Source organism: Camelus bactrianus, chromosome 9 (assembly GCF_048773025.1).
Source record: "Camelus bactrianus isolate YW-2024 breed Bactrian camel chromosome 9, ASM4877302v1, whole genome shotgun sequence".
NCBI classification, from domain to species: Eukaryota; Metazoa; Chordata; class Mammalia; order Artiodactyla; family Camelidae; genus Camelus; species Camelus bactrianus.
In genome coordinates, this window is record NC_133547.1 from 69470366 (window position 1) to 69492093 (window position 21728).

At 52.9% G+C, this 21728-nt stretch overlaps 1 protein-coding gene across 9 annotated transcripts in view; it reads left to right on the top strand.

Annotated features, from left to right (window-relative positions):
- Window positions 1-21728, top strand: part of KIFC3 (kinesin family member C3) — a 48743-nt gene that overhangs the window by 8109 nt on the left and 18906 nt on the right. For 2 of the 9 annotated variants that reach the window (XM_074370665.1, XM_074370667.1), the window contains exons 2-5: window positions 9730-9937; window positions 12505-12647; window positions 16221-16359; window positions 19284-19486. In XM_074370665.1, the coding sequence (XP_074226766.1) occupies window positions 9772-9937; window positions 12505-12647; window positions 16221-16359; window positions 19284-19486 (651 nt within the window). In that variant the 5' untranslated portion in view covers window positions 9730-9771. Of the gene's footprint in view, window positions 1-5779; window positions 5932-9729; window positions 9938-10007; window positions 10309-12504; window positions 12648-13797; window positions 15099-16220; window positions 16360-19283; window positions 19487-21728 lie in introns of those variants that run through there. The other 7 variants (XM_074370669.1, XM_074370672.1, XM_074370668.1 and 4 more) reach the window with 6 other exon arrangements.

The window sequence follows — 21728 nt, forward strand, 5'->3', positions numbered from 1 at the left end:
GAAGCCAGAATGAAGTTGGAGGCTGGTGTCAAAGCAGGGATACCCTTAATGTTGCTGATGGCTGCCTGAACAGGATCTTCTAGGGTTGTGAGATGTTCCCAAACCCACCTGGGAAGGTGTCTGGGGGCCTGAAGAGCAGGTAGGGAGGGGGTGCACTGACTCAGCACTCAGCCCGGCCCAGCCCAGCCGACAGAAACACAGCAAAGGGCCAGACTCTCTCCTCCCTTGACAGCCATCGCTCAGACTTTTATATGCCTCATGCCTCACAGGGGAACCAGCCGGGGTAAGAATTCCAGATCCAAGAGAAAAACTGTAAATGAGTGCAAAAAGTAGTTCTTGTCAAAAATGCTGCCAACGACAGTGTAAAGTGTAAATTTGGTGTAGCCCTTCTGGGGCAATCTGGCAACATGTTTAGAAAGTGTTAAAAAAAAAAAAAAAGAAATATTCACGCTCCTTACTTTTTTATGAAATTAACCATCCCACTCTCCCCTGGTCTCCCACCCACTCCCCAGGGAGTGAACAGCCTGCGTGCGTGTAGGAGATGTCTCAACAATGCTATTTATAAACGTGAAAAGATGGGATCTATTCACATATCTGAACCCCTGGAATTGGGCAGAGCTGTTCAGAGGAATATTATGCAGCCATTTAAAATGTTTATTCTTTTCAGTCATTTGTACAGGGTGCTGGGTGTTTCATCCAGTGAGTCCAGGGGGTCCTTAGGGGACACTGGGACCCCAATGCTGAGTTGGATCTGGGCCTCATCCTTAGTCTGGGGCCTGCAGTTCAGAAAAGAGCAGGCCTTAGTAGGAAAAAGTAACTTGGAGAATGCTTATTATATGATTTAAAGTGAGAAAAAGGCAGAGGAGAAAGCTGTACCCATGATCTGCCTCCCACTGTAACGACAGCTGGTGCGTCAGATGCTGGGCTCTGGGTGTTATGTGTTTGCTCTTGTTTACTTCTCACGACAATGCAGTGAGTTAGGTGCTAGTGCTACCCCCATTGTCACGGTCCCAGGAAGAAGTGACTGAGCCAGGGTTCAAACCCAGGACCACCTGGCCCCCAAACTCAGTTTTAACTACTGCTCTAGCCTATCTCCCCTTAATACAGAAATAATGTCTGTTCAAGGTCAAATACCAGAGAAAATCTGGGCCAGTGACAATAAATTAAGGGTGGTGGGATTTAGGGGGGCTGGTGCTTTTTCTTCTCTTGGTTTCTACTACATTTGTGCAGAAAAAAAATTAAAGTTAAAAAAATAAAACAGCCATCTAGAATTTGCAGCAGATGGGGAAAAATAAATGGAGAAGTTGAAATAAAGTGGGAATGATGTTAATAATACATGTCTTGGCTTAGAACAAGGAGATGGAATGATTTAGGAACAAGAAGAGAAGCCAGGGAGGGAGCTTTTGGGAGAGGGAGCCCAGGCTTCTGGAAGATTGGAAGGAAGGGTCGACTCAGAGGAGCCGGGGGCGGGGCTCATCTCCCAGAGCCCTCCTTCCTAAATCTTTTTATTACCTGGTGCTTAAGTACATAACTCCTCAGTGTTTGCATTCTTCTCATTTTTCAGACTGCAGGAAATGATAACGAGAGAAAAAAAATCCTCTGTTTGCTTTCCACCTTGGAATGCTAGGAGAGGATGTCTCTGCCAAATTCTTCCTCAGGTCATCAAGAGGTTTCAGGTTGCCCTCACCTGGGAGCCTGGAAGCACCCAATCTCCCTGGCCCATGAGGAAAGGGAAAGTTGCTGTCTAGAGATTTTAGAGCAAGATGGTTTTATTGAGGGGAGGGTTTCCTGGGTTCCCTGCAGAGACCTCTGGAAATGGGAGGACTGTTTTCCCTGCTAACACAACTTAGAAGGTCATTTGGACAGTGATGGGGAGGGCACAGAGGGAGCAGGAAGGAGAGAGGGGAGAGAAAGGTATCGTTCATTCTAATATCTATTGGGCACCTAGTGCCTATGGGAGCTGGGTCTATAGCAGAGGAGACAGGATTTACAGTCCAGCCCGGGGTCCCCCAAGACTCCACCCCTTTATGTCCACTGAGAAGTGTGGCTCCCTCAGAGCTGGCAGCTGTGAGCCAAGAGCCAGCCCTCCAATATTCTCAGAGGTCGGGGGCCCATGTCCTGCCGCAGATGGTGAGTCAAACTCACGCTTGCAGGACTGGGAGCAGAGCCCCACCCGTCTCCTCCTGGGATCCTCGCCGCTCTTCTGCTCTCCATGATGGGCCGTTTCAGGGCTATTGGAAAATGTGGCTTCAAAACAGCAGTTAATTGAGTCAGGATCACTTACTATGTGACTCAGTCCAAGATGTATTCTCTGACTTCAACACACTGTTTATTACCCAGAATCTTGCACCGATCCACACTTTTCAGAGCTGTAGGGTGCTCCTTACTGACCACAGTGAAATAGCTCCTTAAGGATCCTTTCACTTATTTCCTTTTGATAAGCATAATCGTTAATTTACAAGGGAAGGAAGTCTGTTTGGGTCTGCTTAATGCACCCTGTTCTTCCCCTCTGAATTATATGTGAAAACTGATGGGATGTAGGCACCTCGTGCCTGTAGGAGCTGAGTCTGTAGCAGAGGCTTTCCCTGTGATCAAGTCAGGAAAGAGCTCTGCCCTCAAGGAGATGATGGTGTAGAAAGGCAGGGCCATTACAATCCAGAGTGGGGGCTGCTGCAGGGGTAGGGGGAGCAGTCAGGGGATTGTGGTGCCTGGGAGGGTCAAGGAGGGTGACCCTCTAGGTTTGAAGGACTCGAGGACAAGTAGGAGCCGGCCAGGTAAAGGTGGGTGGAGGCAGAAGGGAGTGAGGTGAGTGGAGAGGCCTCCTGGGCAGGGAGAACAGCATTGTAAAGGCCTAGAGGTGATCCACTCTCAACTTGAGTCATTAAAACTGGAAAATCATGTACATCTTCTGGGTGTTTTATTCTGGGTTGCTATGAGAAACGGAGCAAACATAGTCTGCTTGTTATTTGCCCCCTCTTTGCTGCCCTCTGTGCAGAACTCTTGGGCCCTTGGTTACCTCTTGGGTAGATGCCTGAGAGTTAAGGGGTTTCAAGCTCTTTGAACAAAAATGGCGCTGCTCCCCGCTGCCTGGGGGATGGGATGTAGATATGGGTCTGCTGTGTTCTGGCCAGTACATTTTCGTGGCCCTCTCTGGGACACCTATGCCTCTTCCAGGAAGTAGTCAGGAGGTCAAGGCCAAAGGCTAAACCCAAGTCCTCACTCCTGGGTTCAGGACCTCACCACGGAGGTGGCCAAGTTTCTGGCAAATCTTCCACCTTCCTGTGACCAGGGAGAGTTGGCAGCCTCCATATCAAACCATCAGTGAAGTTTCTGGGATAGAAGTGACTTTGAACTCTTTGGTATGTAGTTCCTGGTGGCATTGTGCAATCTTAAATTCCAACAGTCATGAAGCAATTCAGTTTTGCACTTAAGTCAGAGTTTTGCTGGAATTCAGAAAAATTCTTCCTCAAATGTCTCAATTTTCTCTTTCCTTCGTGGGTGCTTTGAACTTAATAAATTCTTACACCTATATATGTATGATAGTACTATATGTTTGTCGTGTGTGCTACACACACACACACCCACTGGGTTCATATCTCAGCTTCAGCACACACTGGGTTTGTGAATGAACTTTCAACTTCCTCCTGAAAATGAAGGATATGATGGTATCCCCCTTACAGGGTGTTCAGGGTTAAACAGGATCTTGTTTTTTAAAGAGCTCAGCGCAGTGCCTGGCACAGTGTTAGCTGAGGATAAATGGTAGCTATTATGTGCAAAGGGGGGGGAAAAGACTTTATTAAACTGTTGTCAGCATTTATCTCTAGTGGGTGGGATTATGGTTACAATGAATATCTATTACTTTTGCAATCAGAGAAAAAGAACAATAAATGTTATTATTAATTTAAAACTCTGTCTTTGGCTTTGTCAGAAGGAACCTGCAGTTAATGTCAACATACCAGCTGCAAGTAAGAAAAGGCTTCTGGTTCTACACCAGGACTTTAAAGATAGATTTCTCTCGACCCCCACCCCACTGCCCCAATCAAATGCTAAGGACATAACAAAGGGAGATATTTGGTCAGGAATCTAGAGAAATTTTGCCCTTATCCAACCTTGCAATTCTGGGATCACTGCTGTCTGGAGGGCAGGAGGGGATGGGATTCAGAGAAGGTAACTCTCAAATTATGGCCTGTTCTCCCATTGGAAGGGTTATCCCAGGTTCTTAGCTAGAAATCTAACTCTCCAGGGAACCATTCCAGGAGGGTGACATTCATCCTCTACTGGGCCTTCACTCTGACATCTCAGTTAGAAAATAAAACACACACGAGCCCACTTCCAGGAGGGGAATTGTAAGCACCCTGGTCTGGCATCCAGAACAATCTGAGGCCCAGAACTTGGGCTCTGTCTGTGGCTGAGATTCTTGACCACCAGCCCAGCCCCTGTGCAGCAGCGGGAGACAGAAACCACCTGGAGCTGCACGCCCTCTTCCAGTCCCCTCTTTGCTCCTCCGCCATCATCTCTTGTTGAGCAGGACGGGGCCCAGTGCCCACCCTCCTCAGATTATCTGTGGAAACATCAGCCTGCACTGAGCTGGCTTCTGAGTTTCTTTTCTCTCTCCTTCCGCACCGCACCCTGGAGTGGGGACATTGCTGCTGACTCTGGAGTAAAATGCTGCCTCTGTTTGGGAGACAAAGAACAGAGTGGCTCCTCCGGGTCAGCTCTCTCTCCTTGGCTGGTGGCTCTCTGGCCTCCCCCAGGCTTCTTCTAGGGCATCCTATGAGGAGCGCCTTCTGGGGCTACCCTGGGAGCTTCTGCATTCTGAGTGTGTTTTCACTGGAGCTTAAAGGGATATTTTACCTTAAAAAATCCCGAACAGCTTTCCTGCTGGGAAGACGTTAATTTATTGAGCAGGGGTGTGTGCGTGGAGGGGGAGAGGGTGGTCAGGGGAGCAAGGGGCAGCAGGTGGTGCCCCAGCTGTTGAGGCGCCCTGCCCTGTGTACTCCTACTAGAGCTAGTGAGAACATGTGTGTGAAAACCTGTGTGCTAATGTGTGACAGTGTGTGTGCTAACTAGAGCGTGCGTGAAAGCATGTACTGGGGTTTAAAATAAAGTGTAGGCTGGAGTTGAGAGACCAAGTCAGAGAGTATGTGAGAACATGTGTGTGAGTGCAAGTGGTGTGTGTACTAAGAAGTGTGTGCAGCATTTATAGGAAAGTAAGCGTCATACAAGAATGAGAGTGCAGGTGTAAATTGTGTGAGAATGTGAAAGTGTGCACGTGTACTAGCTAGAGTGTGTAAGGGCATATGCAGAAGATCAAGAAAACGCGTACTAGAGTTCGCAAGAACGTGTGAAGGGCAGCAAGGGAGCACTTGTGAGAAGCGTGTGTGAGTAGTAACCGGTGCATTGCGTGCGTGTGAAAGTTTTGTATTAGGATTTGAAGAGGTGCGTATGAAAGTGTAAGTTTAAAAGCAAAAGCATGCATGTAGGAATGAGCACGGGAATGTGTGTGAGAACATGAATGCTTTCGTGTGAACTCACTAGAGTGTGTGTGCAAACATGTGAGAGTCACGTGTACTGTGTGTGAGCACGTATGACGGTGCGTGTGCGCCAGGGATGAGTGAGCACGTGTGCACGGGCGTGTGCGGGGCGTGGAGAGACCTAGCGGGAAGGTCTGAGCGGAGTGGGCGGCCCCGCGTGTGAGTGTGAGTGTGTGCGGGAGCGCGCGCTGCCCCCCCGCCGGGGTCGGAGCCGGTTGCCATGGGAACGCGCCGCGGACCGAGTTAATCATTTCCTGTGGAAAGAGTGCGGGAGGGGCGGGAGCGGGGCGGGCCGAGGAGGCGGAGGCGTGGAGCTGCCTCCTGCCGGCGGGCCGGGCCGGGCCGGGCCGAGCCCGGGGCGCTGCGGCTACGCCAGGGTCCTGTCTCCGCTAGGCCGGTGAGTCCGGGGCCCGGGCGAGCAGGGGGCGGGCTTAGCTCTCAGGGTCCGCTCAGCCCGTGGTTGGGGTGCCACGTCCGGGATCCCCGTGCCCGGCGCGGGGAGATCCAGCCCTGCGCTATCCTGTCCCCCTGCTGCCCCTGGCGCGGTCCAACTCAAGCCGAGTAGGGCATAGGGGCGGCACGTCCCCTGGGATCAGAGCAGCCTCAGGATCCCCTTCTCAATTTCAATGGCCCGGGAAAGCTGGACCATACCGGGAACCGCCTGCCCGTCAGCGCCGCCCCCTCCCCTGGCAGAGATTCCCCGCATCCGCAGGGCTCCCCTGAAGGCTACCGTTTCGGGCCCTCCCACCACGTACGTCCCCTGGGCAGTTCGCTTTCTCCTTCCCGGGGCTGGGGTCGGGTAGGCCAACCTCGAGTTTAGGAAGGAGGGTCTGGGCCGGTCCCCTCCTGGGCAGTGGGGAATTGAGCCTTTGACAGCGGCAGGCTGGGGGGGGGGTAGGGGAGGGTCCCAGCAGGGAGGGCGAGCTAGAAGCCACCTCCTTCAACCCCTGTTGTGAGTTAGAGCAGAACTCTGGTGCATTGGAGGGCCTCGTCCTGGCAGATTTTAAAGAGGAAGCTGCGTTTAAATTCTGAAGTACCATTTGCTGCCACCCAACCCCCCAACACATCTGTCTCAAGGTTAGGAATCATCGCCACCCCTGGCCTTTCCCCTTCCCTGGGTTTCTGTCTGCCTGAGGCACCTATCCTGGCCCAGGCTGTCCCCCATGCCCTTGATAAAAGTAGCCGTTTCCTTGGCCAGAGAGTCATTTGCAAGGAATGCAGTCTCAGAATGGAGCCCTGTATTTGCAGTGACTGGACTTAAGGGACTTAAAAGTGATGAGTTCTGCTATCCTTATGGGCAGCAAGGAGCAGAGGTTTTGAAATGGGGTTGACCTCCAAAACCCAGGACTTGTGACGTGTGCAAGGGAGGTCCCAGCCCCTGCCAACCTCGCTGACCTTCTACCTGCTCTCCCAGGGAGACTGAGCCTCCGGGGCAGCAGTCTCTGGGCAGTTGTCAGGTCTGTCTCCCAATCACTGCAATATCCCTGGTCTGAGGAGGGGGGCTGCAGCTCTACCACCCTGGCCTAAACCTGGAGAGGCAGATGCCCCTCTCCCACAGCCAGCTCTTCTGCATTCACCCATCACTGGAGGGAGGTCAATGAAAAATAAAATTTGGGCATTCTTTGTATATGCCAGTATTGTTCTGAACACTGTATATATGTATTGTGTAAACTTTACGCCAACCCTGTAAGGTAGAGTTCTCCCCATTTCACAGATGGAGATACTGAGGCACAGAGACAAAGTAATTCTCCGGGTCACACATCTAGTAAGTGGCACAGCTGGGTTCTTAGCCAGTTTTTGGTCATTACCACTCTGTTCCCCAACCCCCTGCCCCATGAACAAGGATTTTGAGTCTCCAGCCTTGGACTACTTGAAAGTCCTTGGTTCTTTTGACCTTCACACCCCTCCAGCTGCTAAATTCAGCTGCTTTTTCCTCTTCAGGATCTTGCACACATCCTTCCTCTTTCTTCCTGATATCTTTCTGACTGCCTTCCAACTTTCCTTCCTGAAAGCCACAGAAATATTGTGTTCTCCTGTCCCCTCCTGCCCCTCAGACTTAGCTGATCTCCTTAAAAGTCTTCTCCCTCAACTGTGGAATCAACCTCCATCTCACCTTCCCAGCGGCTTGGCATGCAGGTGGAGCCCTCAGCTGGTCCTCAGGGTTGCTTGTGTGTCCAGCTCTGTGCTGAGCAGCCTGGAGAAGGGGACATCTGGCTGTTTCTCCCAGATCATCCACTCCACACTGGTCCATCTCCATTTCCTCAGTGGCACTGCCCACATACTGGCTTAGCCTCCACCCCAACATTTGGCCCACAGCCCTGTCCTCCTCCCAGAGAGACTGTACCCAGGAGCCTCCTCCTCCAAGTTTTCTTCCTCAGTCACAGAAGGCAGAGACCAGGACTCCCTAGCCAGGACCCTGGCATCCTTCCAGGGCTCAGCTCTGGGAACATCCGTCACCAGATCTTGGGGCCACCCATCCTTGCACTCTTACTTCTTTTGCCTCTTGATGCTTCAGTCATTCCTGCCCCTCTGTGACCTGGTATGCTCAAATCTCTCCTATTCTAAATACCACATCCTCTCCTTCCCATCCCTCCACAAAGAGAAGGAAGTGGCAGCTTCCTCTAGCCCCAGCCCATCCCTTGGGCCTCACCAGGTCTGCCCACTGCCCTGCTCCATTGACCTTTTCCCTTAAGAATCCCCCAGGTGCTTTCTTCCAGTTTGATCTCTCTGTGGCATGGTTCCCTGGGAACTGACTATCCTCTCCTTCCCACTCACTCTCATCACCTCTGAGGACTCTGTACCTGCCTAGTGTTTCTGCCACCTCTGATCTTCCTTCTCCAGCTTTCCTTCCCACCTGGAGTGAGCTCTGTCCTCCCTGGTTGCCTCTTGTCCTGCACCACCTTTGGCGATTGCATTGTTATCTGTGGCATAGTGACCCCCATCATCCTCCCAGCTCTGCTTCTCCATCTCCAGCCCTGCTCTCTTCCAAGCTTCAGTCTGAACTGTTGTGTGCATTCATTTTAGGGCATTCACCCAAGAAGCCATCGCCAGCTGTTTGGTGTGGATGTAGCTGCTATTCCAGGCAGGGTGCTATGAGCTCTGCCCTAGGGAGATATAGAGGGTCAGGGGAGGTTGATACCATTCAAATAAATATCTTTACTGCCTGGTAGAAACTGGTCAGTGCACTGAGGGATGGGGAAAGTAGTGTACTGCCCAGGTAGCGCCATTAGGAATTCTTTGGGTGCCTCCAACTACATTTAAAACCAAAAGCAAACTGCACATTGCTTCTCTGAGCTGACGTGGCTTCTTCTGAAAATGGTGTCACTTATTGTCCAAGTCTAGGACTATAGCTTGGTGTCACCTTAAATGATCTCAAAGCTGTTTTGCACACAATAGGTGCTCAGTAAAGACTTGGACAGTAATTGAAGTCTGTTCTGTTCATTTGCTCAGTTCATAAGGGCCCTATGGGGCTTTCTACCTGGACCAGTGTTCCCCACCCCCACCCCTGTTCTCCCGTAACACCTGGTTCTTCCCTGTATCTTGTTCTGATTATGAAGGTCTGTTGAAGTGTTTACCTGCCTCCTGACAGGGAGCTTTGAGGCCATGTCTTTCCTGATCAAAGAGAAACCCTGGCGGGTGCCTGGCAGAGAGCAGGTATTGGATAAATAATTATCAAATGAAGAATGAATGAATTTTTGTATCTCAGCTGCTAACCTGTTGTCTGCCAGTTGTAGGTGCGGAGTGAGGGCTACTGGAATACGTGAATGAGCTGATTTTAAGAAGGAAAAAAAAAATATATATATATATATGACTGACTTGTCACTGGCCCCAGTCAGGGCCCCTTCTGAATAGATTCATGGAGATGCTGTTGACTGGTGCTTCCTCCATGTAAGGCTGTGACCTGTCTTCATGCTGCCAGGCTCAGAGTGGAGGAGTTGAGATGTGGGGTCTCCACATGGGCTGCAGATACACCTGATGGGCTCCTTGCCACTTCTGAGCCTCCCTTCTCCTTAATAATCACCCTGAAACGGTGATAGGCCCTGTTTCATCCAGTGAGTCCAGGGGGTCCTTAGGGGACACTGGAGTTGGGTCTCTGGGTAACAGATGACCCAGTTTCTCGGACCCTTCCAGATGGCCGGCTCCGATCTGCTGAGGGGTGCCGGCTTCAATCTCATCTTTCTTGCTCTCTTCGCAGGCTGCCCGGCGTCCAGAGGAGGCTGCTGAGCCCCGCCGGGCCATGGTCCCCTCTCGCAGGACGTGGAACCTGGGAGCCACGCCCTCGCTGCGCGGCCTGTGGCGAGTGGGCCGGGCCGGGGAGCCGGAGCTGAGGATGGCTCGCCCCGCCCCAGCTGGCCCGGCCGCCCGCCCTTTCCCACACACCGGCCCGGGGAGGTTGAGAACTGGTGAGTCCGCATTTTTAAAATGCCTCTTTATTTCCCTTCCTTCCTCCAGATACCAGCGATGAGACCGGGGTTTCTAGCAAGTTCCTAGGCTCAGTCAGAGCTGTCAGGTAATTACAGGGTACCGGCAGCCCGTGAGCCGGGCGTGGAGTCAGGGCGTCAATTTCTCTGGGCACTCCTGCCCCGCGCCCGTCTGTAAAGAGAAGCCAGGGACGCCGAGTTAAACGTTAACGCAGTCTGTGGAGCAGGGGGGAACGCCGCGGACAGCCACGCGCTCCCTGACCCGGCCAGGTCCTTGTGGCTCTGCGATCCGCAGGTCCTCGGCGGAGTGCTCGTGGTCTCGCTCTGGTTTCTGCCCGCGGCTGGTAAACAAGGTAGGTGAAGTGCTGCCGGGCGCCCTGAGCAGCGCTGACACTTGATTCCGCCACGACTCGCCTGAGCAGCGCGGGTAGTGTAAGGAGTGGACTGAGGCTGCTTCAGAGCATGACCTGGCAGGGAGTGGGCGCCACGCGCTCCTTTTAGGTGCCACCCAGGGAGGCCGGACAGAAGGTGGGCAGTGAGGGAGTCTAGGCCCCTGCTGTCCCCCTGGGGGAGCTGTCAACACCAGCACTCCTTTCTGGGTCATGTACCCTGGTGCCTCCAACATCAAGAAGTGGGCAGCTCCTCTGAGTCCGGGTGGGGGCTGGATCATCAGACCAGGGAGCTGCCCCATGACTGCTGACCTTGGCTTGGTAAGATCATCCTGGAAGTGCTTGGGGAGAAAGGGATCTTCAGGGAAGATCTCCTTGGGGGTTTGCTGTCTGACTGCTCCTGACCTACCAGGAGAGGGGTTTAGATTACCAGCCTGTCTGAGCTATCAGAGTCCCTCCAAGCCATCAGGTCCAAGCCCCTCAATGTACAGAAGGGGAAACTGAGGCCCAGAGAGGGTACACCTCAAACTCCAGTTCCCTCTCTCCCACCTCAGTTGTGTTGTGGCAGCCAGAATTTTGCCCTCTGAAGTCTCTCTGCAGGAGATAACAAGGCTGGGGATGACCCTGGAAGCCTTAGGGAAAAGCTTGGGCTTTTGGGTCAGGTAACCCCAGTTGTCTGGGAGGGGCTGAACATGGTCTATACCCCACAAGGTTGTCCAAAGGATTACAAATGTAATGTAATATGAATGAATAGTATTGCTATTCTGGTTTAAAAAAAAAAAACAATTGAATAAAACCAAAAACCTCTTCTCTCGGAACACTAAAAAACAAAGCAAAATAAAAAAAACCCACAAGAAAACAAGAACAGAGAAAAGTATAAAAAAGAAAATAAAAATTACCTATAAGCTTGTCAGTAAATATTTTATACAGCTCCTTCCAGTCTTATGTGTGTGCATATTGGTTTATTAAATGAGTATTATGAAAATTATATGACCAGACAGACTTTTATGCACTTTTAAAATGTAAAACAAAGATTCAGTGAAATCCTGTGTATGAAATGCTGTAAACATAGTGCCTGCTGCTGGGTGATCTCAGCCAGTATGGTTGCTTCTGGGCCCCTCTACCCCCACTGGCCTCTTATCTGCCTTGAGCCAGGCAGGCAAACAGAGGGTGGGTTAGCACATGGGATGGGAATACTGGCTCCATGTGACCCTGGGTGCCTTATTAACCCTTTGGGGCCTCCAGTTCCCACCTCTCAAAGTTGTTTTGAGGAGCTGACAGCCTGCATCTGTGGCCACTTCCTGTGTGAGCACTTTACTTGTGTCACCCCATTTAGCCTTCACCCAGGACTGTGAGGTTGTTCCTTATGCCCATTGTATTGACAAGGCAACTGAGGATCAAGGAGGGCATTAAGGCCTGGGAAGCTCTTCACCCAGTGCTGGCATTTAGGATATGATTTCACCCCAGGGTGATGGCTCTGCGGCTTGCCATGTGAGGCGAGCCTCCCTCCAACCCCTGTCCTACCCCACAGGCTGTGATGGGAGGTGGAGGGGGGGCAGTGGATGGGGCGTCAGTGCCACAATTGGCTCTCTCCCCTCATCCAGGGAGGCAGGCAGTACATCAGAGGCTCAAGAGGATGTGCTTTAACTGGTCCTGAATGTGCTTTTGGAGGCCGCAGGGACCAGGCCACCCAGTGTGAGGTTGGTCTTTGTGAAGGCAGGGGAGAAATTGCCACCTAGAGGCAGCCTTGATAATGAAGCTGCGGCCCCAGGGTGCATCTCCTGTGAAGATTAGTGCAGCCAGGGTGGTGTTGGCTTCCTTCTGCTGCTGTCTGTGGAGGGTGCTCAGGGGCAGCCCTAAGGCCACTGTTGAGGGAGGAGATCCTCCCACCCCCGACAGGGTCTTGGGCGACCTCCTGCAGAGGATGGGGCGGGGGGGCGGGCGGCTTTTGGTTAGGAGAGAGCCCACCCGCTGCCCAGTGCCAGGCCTTCCCTCTATGTAGGGCAGGCATGTGAGGGCGTGTGAGTCCCTCCTGGCAGTGCCCGGGCCGGCCCGGAGTGTGTGAAAGTGGAGCTCAGCCGCAGCCCTGGCCAGTGGTCCCTGGCCAGCAACCTCCAGCCAATGTCAAACGTCTCACCTGTCTCCTCTGTCCTGGGACAGCGCGTGGAAAAGACACCCCGGCCGGCGGTGACGAGGACTCTGGCACCCGAAGTGCAGCCCGCCCGGCCCTAGCTCAGTGCCGAGCCCTCAGCGTGGACTGGGCTGGCCCCGGGAGCCCACACAAGCTCTACCTGACCGTGCAGGTAAGCCCTGGGGCCTTCAGAAACACTGGGGGTCGAGCCCAGCCAATGTGTCTTGGCCCTCTGAGCTGCAGCAGCTGGGTCTCCGACAGGCTTCCCTGGGGAAGGAAGCACTGAGGGAGACCTGCGACGTGCCTTGTGCCTCTTTGCTAAGCTCCTCAGAGCACATCCGCCCTCAGCCTGGGAGGATGGGGCAATTTGCTTTATTAGATTATCTCGGGGGAAATCTCACAGGAGATGACAGCAGCTTTTCAGCCACGCCCTGGTTCCAGTGTTAAAGTGAGAAATGTGGGGCCTTCTTTGAAAAACTGTTAGGAAGATGGTTTTTAGGGAAGCTGTTTATTCCCACTGGGGCATGAGAGACTATGGGGCTGTAAGTGCATTTCCTTGTTTAAAGTGAGAATCTAAAGCTAGATAGAGGGCTTTGTCAAAACTTGGGTTCTTTTCTCTTGCAGTTATCACCAGGTGACTTTTAAAAGACAAACTACATATATATGTATAGTATTTGGTTGTAGAAATAATACATCATGATAGCAATAATAATAGCTACTGTTTATGGAATACCGACTTTGTACCAGGCATTGTGCCATGTATTGTATCTCACATCAGAACAAGATGCAGTTGCTGTTTTATGTGAGTTTTATGAAGACTCAGAGAGGTCAAGTAACTTGCTACTGGTCACACAGCAAGCTGTGATCTGAACCACTAAATGTGATGAGCTTTATAACATATGGTGTAAAGAATTCACACAGGGCTGGGATATAACATCTAGAAACTGAATGCCTTCTGTAGTCCTCCATCTTTGAGAAATTTACTGTTAAGAGTTTGTTGTTTCTTTCTCTTTCTGATACAACCACTTGATTATATTTATACAATTTTTTTCTTTATCATTATCTTCTATTCTTTGACTCTTTCCCTCAACAGTAACTCTTGGTGATTTCTTCGTGCCTGTCAATACATAGAGAGCTACCTCATTCTTTTAAAATGCTGCATAATATTCTACTTCAGGGTTTATCTAATTGATCCTCTGTGTTATTTCTGATTACAAAGAGCTCCTTAAAAAAAATACCTATGCATTTATGCAGCTATAGCTTTGAGCAATTTCAGGACAGTACAGGCTCTGTACTTTTTAAACAAATGCATTTGTTAACAGATATTTATGAAGTGCCTACTGTGTGCTGGGTGCTGGCACACAGCAAAGAAGAGAAATAGACCCAGCAATCTAGCAGAGGGGCCAGGAGTAATCAAATGATCACACATGTATGAGCAAACTGGGAAGGGCCATTGACACAGTGGCAGAGGATGAAGGACCAGAGTTCTGCGGGGCTGTTGCCAAGGCCCTGCCCCCAAGAAAGCCTGTGCATGAACGGGTCCACCTTGGAGGGACATGTACAAATGGAGTGTGGGAAACATGTATCCTTTGAGTGTATCCTCCCTTGTGTGGCCCGAGCCTGGATCTGAACATGGACCCCTTGCTTGTGGCTTCAGGGACAATCTCGGGCTTCAGGGACAATCTGGGCTTCAGGGTTTTTCTCAGCCTGTCTTCTGTGATTCATCTGAGAACTGAACCAAATGGTCCTTCATTTATCTCTGAGGTCTATGAGAAAAGCAGGTCTGGTACAGGAACAGTTAAAGAAACTGGAGAACCCATTTTATATCTGACTTGAGCCATTGGTAGTTAAATCGGGAGGTGGTTAGAAACTGGCAGCCTTGAGTTGGGTGGTGGCTCTGTTCATGAGTTTTGATTATGGGGTGTTGAGTTGTGGTTGCTGCTGAGTCCTGGGGTCAGCAGATCTGCTGAGGATCTGAGACGCTCCCGCCAGCAACTAGTTTTCACATTCATGTCTTTCTGGGCCCCAAGAAGCTCCATTATGTTTATAGGAGCTTCGAGGTTGGGGGTGTGGGACTGAAGTAGGGACCCAGGCACAGTGAGGTGACTCAGTGGGGACCTCCCCCGCCAGCCTCTCAAGTGGTGAAAACCTGAAATACTCCCTTCAGAGGTGCTGCAGAAATTCCCAACCCCCCCGGGGGGCCTGTCTACCCTTCCTGTGGCTTGGCCAGCGGGCCAGAAATAGTGTAACCTTTGCTCTGGACGGCAAATGGAAACTTCCAGCTGCCGCCGTTGCCGCCACCAATGATAGGGCTGCTCGTGCTGGTGTGGCAGTTGGTCAAAGAGTAGGGACAAAATTAAGTTGGCGGGAATTTTCCTAAATACAGGAGACTCAACCACTGCTTCTCAAGTAGAAAGTGGGGTCGAGCGGGAGGGAGTGAATTGTGAACTAACTAACTGCGGATACCCCTTTTCTCTGCTTGTCCATTCTCCTTATTGGCTTTTTGATTATGAAAGTTAAAAAAAAATGAAGGGGCTCCCCATTGTCTCAGTGACTCTTCACACCAGCTCTGTGAGGCCAGTGGTTTCTGTTTTAAGAATGGGGAAATGAAGCTTCAGGAAAGGTAAGTAACTTGCCTAGGGTCACACAGCTCACCTGAGCCAAACTTCACACCCGGGCCTTTCTGACTCTGGGTTCTGGGCAGTTTTTAAACACAGCATTTGTCTTTTTGTTTTGAGTACGGTGGGCACAAAGACACACACAAGTGTCTGTGATCTCCCTTCCCAGGCAGCTTCTGTTATGGAAGATAACAAAGTAGAACACTATAGATGCTTATAAGGTTAAAAATGGGAATGCCAAAAAGGTTCAAAATGAAATGTAAATCCTTTCCCTTCTTCCTACTTTCTCTCGGCTAAGTTTCTTTTTATTCCCTGCAAAGTTTAAATGATGCCTGCTTCTCTTCTTGGCTCTCCACCGTCACCTGACCTCCCAGAGAAAAACAGTGTATATTTCCCCACATTTCCTTTTCGAGGCCTGTTTTATTTCCATTGTCCTTAAATGGGATCGGACCTTACATGGGGTTCTACTGCTTGCTTGGGATGTCTTTCTGTGTGACTTGCAGGTGACTTTCTCTGGATGAAAGACTCTTTCTGTTCCTCCTCTCCAACTCCCCACCTTCCTGCCTCAGCCTTCTTTGCCTTGGTTCCTCCTTGATCAGGAGACAGGGTCCTGTGTTCCCGGATAGCCATGCTGGGTGGGTAGGCCATGACCTTCCCCTGCTCATGTGGACCTGTGTGTCACCCAGCCCTTGGCAGTCCGAGGCTGGTGCTGTCTGGGGGATGGGGACAGCTGACATCAGGGGAGGGTTGCCCTGTACCTGGTGGAGCTGGACAATACCCCTGAAGCTAGGAGGCCCTTGCACTGGTGACTCAGGCCTCACAGGTCAGTCGAGTGAACTTCACTTGAGGATGTCTGAGTGCCCAAGAACCTTCTTTGCTGGTACAGATGGCTGGCTGCCGATGAGGCCAGAAGAACACATTGCCACCATCCCGCTGTGAGTCCTGGGCACGTTTTCTTCCAGACTCCAGGCCTCGTTGTTCCCACCTACCCACCCACACAGTGAGGGGTGGACCCGCTGGGTCTGGGGTCCTCACCAGCTCCAGAAGCACACCATCCTCAGGCTCGAGGGGGGTCCCCTCCCCACTGCCATCCCCTTCATGTGAGGATTCTGGTTGTGTCTTGGCAGCAGGCCCTGCAGGACAAGGGGTGCAAGAGCAAGAGTCAGGGGACAAAAGAAGAGAAATCCCCGAAGAGGCAGGCGCCGGCCCCCAGGCGGGACGGGGAGGCCCAGGAAGCTGGTGGTGCCATGAATGTAGAGAAAACAGGTAAAGGAAGTCTGCCTGCTGACTGGAACAGCCCTGCTTAAGGCTGGCGCCGGAGGGGAGGCTCCCCACACACTGGCCTCCTCACCTGGAGGTGGCCGCCCTGACGAGTGACTCAGAGACCCCAGCCTGCCCATCCCCACTCCAGGGACACCCTCCTCCCAGCGCCACCGGGCCCCAGTGATGATAAGAGGCTTTGGCCAGTACTGGCTGGGGTTGAATTTCCCTGCTTTTTGTCTTTTCCTCAGTGCCTGTCAAAAGCAGGGCGAGGGTGGCAGCCTCAAAGACGCCACTGCCTGCAGGGAGAGGCCTGACCCCCTCCTCTTGTATCCATGGGTCCATCCAGGACCCACTCTGCTGCCTCGAGGCCAGGAAAGAGGAGCTGGCGGCTCCACTCTTCTCTGGTGAGGCTGACAGGTTCTGGAAGATTCTGTGGGCCCCCTCTGTGGGGCTCCCCTGCAGGAAGCCTGAGCCCAGCAGTTACTGGGAAGAAGCATCCTCAAGGAGCCTGTGGGGAAGGCCAAGGGTGAGGGGGTTAAAAAGAACCAGCCTTTCTCCTGTTTTCCTCCTCCTGTCACCAGAGGGTGATTTGTGTGTCTGAACTTGGACGGGGCAAGGAGCCACTCCTTCTCTGAGGTTGTTCCAGAGCCGCGTTCACCCGTCTGGGCCCCGGGCGCTCGTGCTGGGGCAGGTGTTGAGGTCTGGTCAGGGTGTGGGCTGACAGGCCTTGGGATGGTGGGGGCATCGTCCAGCCAGTCCTGAAGACTGACTCTTGTCAGTGGGGCGGGGCCTCCCTGAGCCTGAGTGCCCTTGAGGGGCAGTGCCCAGGCAGGGGCTCTGAGATGCTCTTCGGAAAACTCGAATTGACCAGTGACCTACTATGATGGTGGGAGGGTCCCTCAGTCCCTCACCCTTAAGTGTCCCTTTGAGCTCATATCTCCCTCCTCTGCTGACCTCCCTTAGCTGCTTTCCCCTCTTTCGGCTCCCTTGGCACACAGGCTCTGTGCCCAGATCAGGATGAACTCCCCTGGCAGTGGCATCTGAGGGTGTCTCAGAACCAGTGTGAGATGAGCAGGGTCCCAGGCGAGAAGGGCTATTCCATGTCCTGCTGGGTAAATAACACTCACACCTGCGCATCCCTCATGGGTTCCAGGCTCTTTCCCAAAGTGGCCTCTCTGGGGCAAGGACCACTGTCCCCATTTCACAAAGAAACACCCTGAGGGGATCCTCCCACACGTCTCTGAAGTGGCAGAACCAGCTCTCGGACCTGGCGTCCAGAGCGTTTCCTGCTACACCACGGCTGTCTGCAAAGGCAGAGGGCCCTGCTGGTCACATGCTGCCCATGGCAGCCCCGTGTGCCAGCCTGGAAGCATCTGTCTGACCTCGCTCTCTCTAGAACAGATAGCAGAAGCTTGGCCAACGGTGTGTGACATGCATGCTGTGTCACATGCAGGCCGCACGGCCAGGGCCCCCAGCCAACCGGTGACGGCCCCTGTTCCTGCTGTCCAGAGGGCCTTGAATCTGAGCCGTCCCTCGGGGCTGGGAGGAAGGGAAAAGGCAGCCTGTGTATACTTGGCCTGCTGTCTTTAGAGTGAGAGCAGCTTCTCACTGTCTACCTATCCTGGGGCCCGTGCTGAGATGTCCTGCCCAGCCTGGAGGCAGCTTCATCCACACCCTCACCCCACTCCAGCCCAGTCCAAAAACCAGGCTGCTGTTTTGGCTTCCCTGCCGTCTCAGTGAGCACACTTGCTGCCTCCCTGTGGGTGAAGCTGGGGTGTGTGACTTTAGGTGCAGGTGGCTTCGTTCCCAGAGTCTGGGCCACACCGCCCTCAATCCTGCCCACACAGGTCTGCGGCTCCCCGGACCTGGCGTGGGGGAGCCCAGACTCCCTGGTGCTCTGAGGCATGGTGGAGGCTCTCAGCCAGCAGTTGCCACTCTCCATACTTCACTCTTGGACACTTTATCCTGCCTCTTGGGCTTTGGCCAGGACCCATATTGGGCTGCCTGAGGAGGGAGGCAGATCCCCTGCCCTTGCAGCCTCTCCTCTGCCCCACTACCCCACCTCCTTGACAGCTTCCCAGCTGCAGAGACCATGGCCGTCCTTGGTACCATCAAAGCAAGCCATGGCAAGCATCCCAGGCCCCATCGGCAGTCACAGGCCTTGCTTCTGTGTCTCTGTCCTTCCATTCGTCCGTGTCTCTGTGTCTCTCCTGCTTCTGGTGACCAGACAGTGGAAGGCTGTGGGAGGAGGAGGACTCAGGCTGAGGCCCTGCCCGCCCCAGTATTTATCCCTTCCTCCTGCTCGTATGGTCCCTGTGTTCAAAAGTTCCACAGAGCGCAGGGGTCTGCCCCGGAGCGGGCCTGGCTGTGTTCCTGCCCATGTGCTGTGTTTGTCCCCGTGACCTGGTCTGTCCATCCATCGCACACACACACCTTCCCTTGCTTCTCTGTGTACAGGGGACCACTCCCCGTGGAAGGTAGGGGGCAGGCTGGGGAGTCCCTGCCTCTCTGTATTCTGGAGAGAGTTTGGAATTTAAAGAAATTATGTTCCCCTAAGAATAGTGTTTTCTGGGAAGAGCACAGCTGTTGCCAGAGGGATGGCTTTCTCAGCTGCAAGTCCTCGCAGGCTGGCCATGGAGAGGGTATTGCCCATCAGACCTAGAACACTGGCTTCAGGGGAATAATCAGTGAAAGTTGCTTTCTGAAGTCCTGGTCCAGGCAGTTTGGTTCCCCAGCAGCTGCCTGCCAAAGTGGTTCCTGCGAGGCAGGCCCCGGAGGCCCCCGGGTAACCCATGCTGCTGCTGCCCCAGCCCTTGCCCGGCTCCCCCAACCCCTCTGCTTGCATCCTTTCCCCGTCCCCATGGTCCGCCCTGCCATGACAGGCTCCCTCTCCTCACCCTGCTGATCGGCCGCTACTTTGCTCATAGGTGGGCGGCTCTTTGGCAGCGGGAGGCGCTCGAGCCTGTCGGGGCCGCCGGGTGCGGCCCCTGTGGTACATAGAATGGTGGAGGCCATGTCCCAGCTGCAGGAGGAGAAAGCCCAGCTGCAGGAGGAGCTGGTGGCGCTGCGGGAGAGGCTGGCTGTCCGCGACAGTGATCGGCAAGCCACATCCACCCAGCTGCAGCACCAGGTACCTGGGGAGGACGGGACAGGCAGCAGCCACTGCTCGCTGTGGAACAGGCCATCACCCAGGGCACCTGGGACCCACCAGGCCTCCAGCATAGTGGACAGGTGGGGTATCCTCTCCTGGACTGGGAATGCACAAGAGGGCCAGGTGGCAAGAATCAGAGGCCAGGGCCTCCCATCCTGGTCATCTACGTGCTCCATTCCTCGTGGTTACCAAGGGCCAGGCCCTACCTCTCCAGAAGTGACAGGCAGCATGTGCAGACGTGAGCAGAGCAGGAAAGCACAGGGATGCTCCTGCCCTGAGGCTAGTTACTGAGTCCACCCGAGCTTCCAGGGTGCCCTGGCTTGGCAGCGCAGGTGGACACAACTCATCGCACAGGTCACCCCACAGAAAACTGGCAGAAAATGAGAGTCTGGCACGTGTGCATGGGAGAGAAGGGAGTCTCACACCTCTAGAAGCAGAGAAAGGCGAAGGGTTATGCTGGCCAGTGTCGTCTCTTTCATTGACTGGCCAGGGGTCTCTGGGGCTCCAGTGTCCCTTCAGGCTGACCACTGGCCTTCCTCTGTATGCCTGGCTAATTCACTCTCTTCTCCCCACCTCCTTTCCTGAGGCTTAGCTCCCCACTCTGATCATCGGTGTCTGTCTCTCGTGCCTGTGTCTGACTCTCCCCACTCCCCCAAAGTCCCCAACCCTGTCTCCACACCAGCCCTGGGGCTCTCTGTGGAAAGCCCTGCCTTTGGGCGGGGCCACCTTCTTTCTCTGGGATTACCCAGCATGTGGACCTTCTGCTGGAAGGAACATTACTGAATACTGGGACTTGTTCTCAGCTCCAGGGACAGCAGATCATTTTCATGAATTTTTTAAATGCAGCATCCAGCTTACAGGTGTGCCCTCAAGAACTATCTGTCCTGACCACCTTTCCCTTGCAGAGTTGGGTTAGCCTCCTTGGGGCATCCATAGCACCCCGTGTCTCCCTCTTATACACTGACCCCATTGTTTGCTGCCTCTAGGCCTGTCTGCCCAACTAATGGGAGCTCCTTACAGCAGGTGTGATACACCAGCTTTCTATCACTGTTGCCTCCTGCAGTGCCCGCCCGCCTGCCTTCTTCAGATGTCTGCTGAGTGTCTTATGCACAGGCACGCAGCTGAGCACGAGGGATGTCCAGGCAGACGGGCATGCCCTAGCCTGTGGAGACTGCAGTCTAGGGGAGGACAGATGTCTGTCACATGCACGCATGTAAACTGGGAAGAGTAACAAGCGCCCTGCAGGTGGGCGCGCGTGCAGCACGTGAGGGCTTGTACCAGGGCCTTTGTCAGGGAGAGCAGAACCTGCAGGGAGGTTATAGACAGTCTCCCTAAGAAAGCAATGCTGGAGCTGAGGTTTGGCACAGAGCAGAGGAAGTACATTCGTTCTAAGCTGAGGGAACAGTTAGCGCAAAGGGACTGTGGCATGAGGAGCAAAATGAGTATTAGGGGGAACCACAGCTCATACAGCTGGAACGTGGCATGAGGGGCTGGCCTGTGGGACTGTGGGCTGGTCCAGGGCCCTCCCTGCAGGACACAGGTCTGGCCTGTGGCAAGAGCTATTCCTTCCCTGACCTTCCCCGGTTTAGATTGTCTGGGCACTTCACTTTTGAAACAAGTTTTGTTTTTGTTTTTGCTAAAGAACTTTACTGAAATATAATTCACATACTGTAAGGTTTACCTCTTTAAGATGTACAGTTTATGGTCTTAAGTATATTACAGTGGTGATGCAGCCATCACCACTATTTAATTTTAGGACATTTTCATCATCCTACAAAGATCTATTAAATCACTCCCCATGTCCCCCTCCCCACAACCCCTGACAACCACTGATCTACTTTCTGTTTGCGTGGATTTACTTTTTCTGAACATTTCATATAAATGAAATAACAATCTGTGGCCTTTTGTGACTTTAAACAAATTTTTAAGAAACATTTTTTCCCTTTAATTAGCAAAATTGACTTACTTTTTAGAGGGGAAATTGAAGGTCAAACTTCTCAGCCTTTTTGTTGTCTTGAAGCCACAGCTCTCCAGACATTCCTGGCCCCCCTCCTCCCCTCACTCCCCCACTCCTCTGGATGATTTGGAGATTTCAGAATGGTTCCTGGTCTTTGCTCATGTTTTATTCCTGAACTTTCTGACTGCCAGCTCTTTTCTGAAACTATCTCAGGAGATGAATTTGAAGCTCCAGGTCTCTGAGCCACTCTTTGGAGGGCCCGAC